General features: G+C 48.7%; 1 protein-coding gene across 1 annotated transcript; it reads right to left on the reverse strand.

Moving 5' to 3' along the window:
* Nucleotides 1-74: 74 nt before the first annotated feature.
* Nucleotides 75-349, reverse strand: Tsp_14640 (conserved hypothetical protein). The gene is made up of 2 exons (XM_003368771.1): nucleotides 295-349; nucleotides 75-254 (listed from the first exon to the last, which is right to left on the reverse strand). The coding sequence occupies exon 2, from the start codon at nucleotides 231-233 to the stop codon at nucleotides 75-77; it is 159 nt and encodes a 52-aa protein (XP_003368819.1). The 5' UTR covers nucleotides 234-254; nucleotides 295-349.

Raw genomic sequence — 349 nt, forward strand, 5'->3', positions numbered from 1 at the left:
GACGCGCAGTGTGGTGCCGTTGAATAGTCGCACTGTTCTCTCTTTCTCTTCGGGGTTGGAGGAACAATTGTCGATCAGTCGGTTTCGGAGCGTGCACACTGGTACCCGAAAGATGGTGAACTATGCTTGAGCAGAATGAAGCCAGAGGAAACTCTGGTGGAAGTTCGTAGCGGTGTTGACGTGCAAATCACTCGTCTGACTTGAGTGTAGGGGCGAAAGACTAATCGAACCATCTAGTTGCTGGTTCCTTCCGAAGTTTCCCTCAGGATAGCTGGCATTTGTTTGTAACAATTTTATCCGGTAGAGCGAATGATTAGAGGTGTTGGGAACGCAATGTTCTCAGCCTATT

Source organism: Trichinella spiralis (assembly GCF_000181795.1).
Source record: "Trichinella spiralis strain ISS 195 chromosome Unknown Scfld1923, whole genome shotgun sequence".
NCBI classification, from domain to species: Eukaryota; Metazoa; Nematoda; class Enoplea; order Trichinellida; family Trichinellidae; genus Trichinella; species Trichinella spiralis.

Excerpts from the sequence above, each read along its gene's own strand:
- Tsp_14640 (XM_003368771.1), bottom strand. The coding sequence starts at position 233 with ATGGTTCGATTAGTCTTTCGCCCCTACACTCAAGTCAGACGAGTGATT.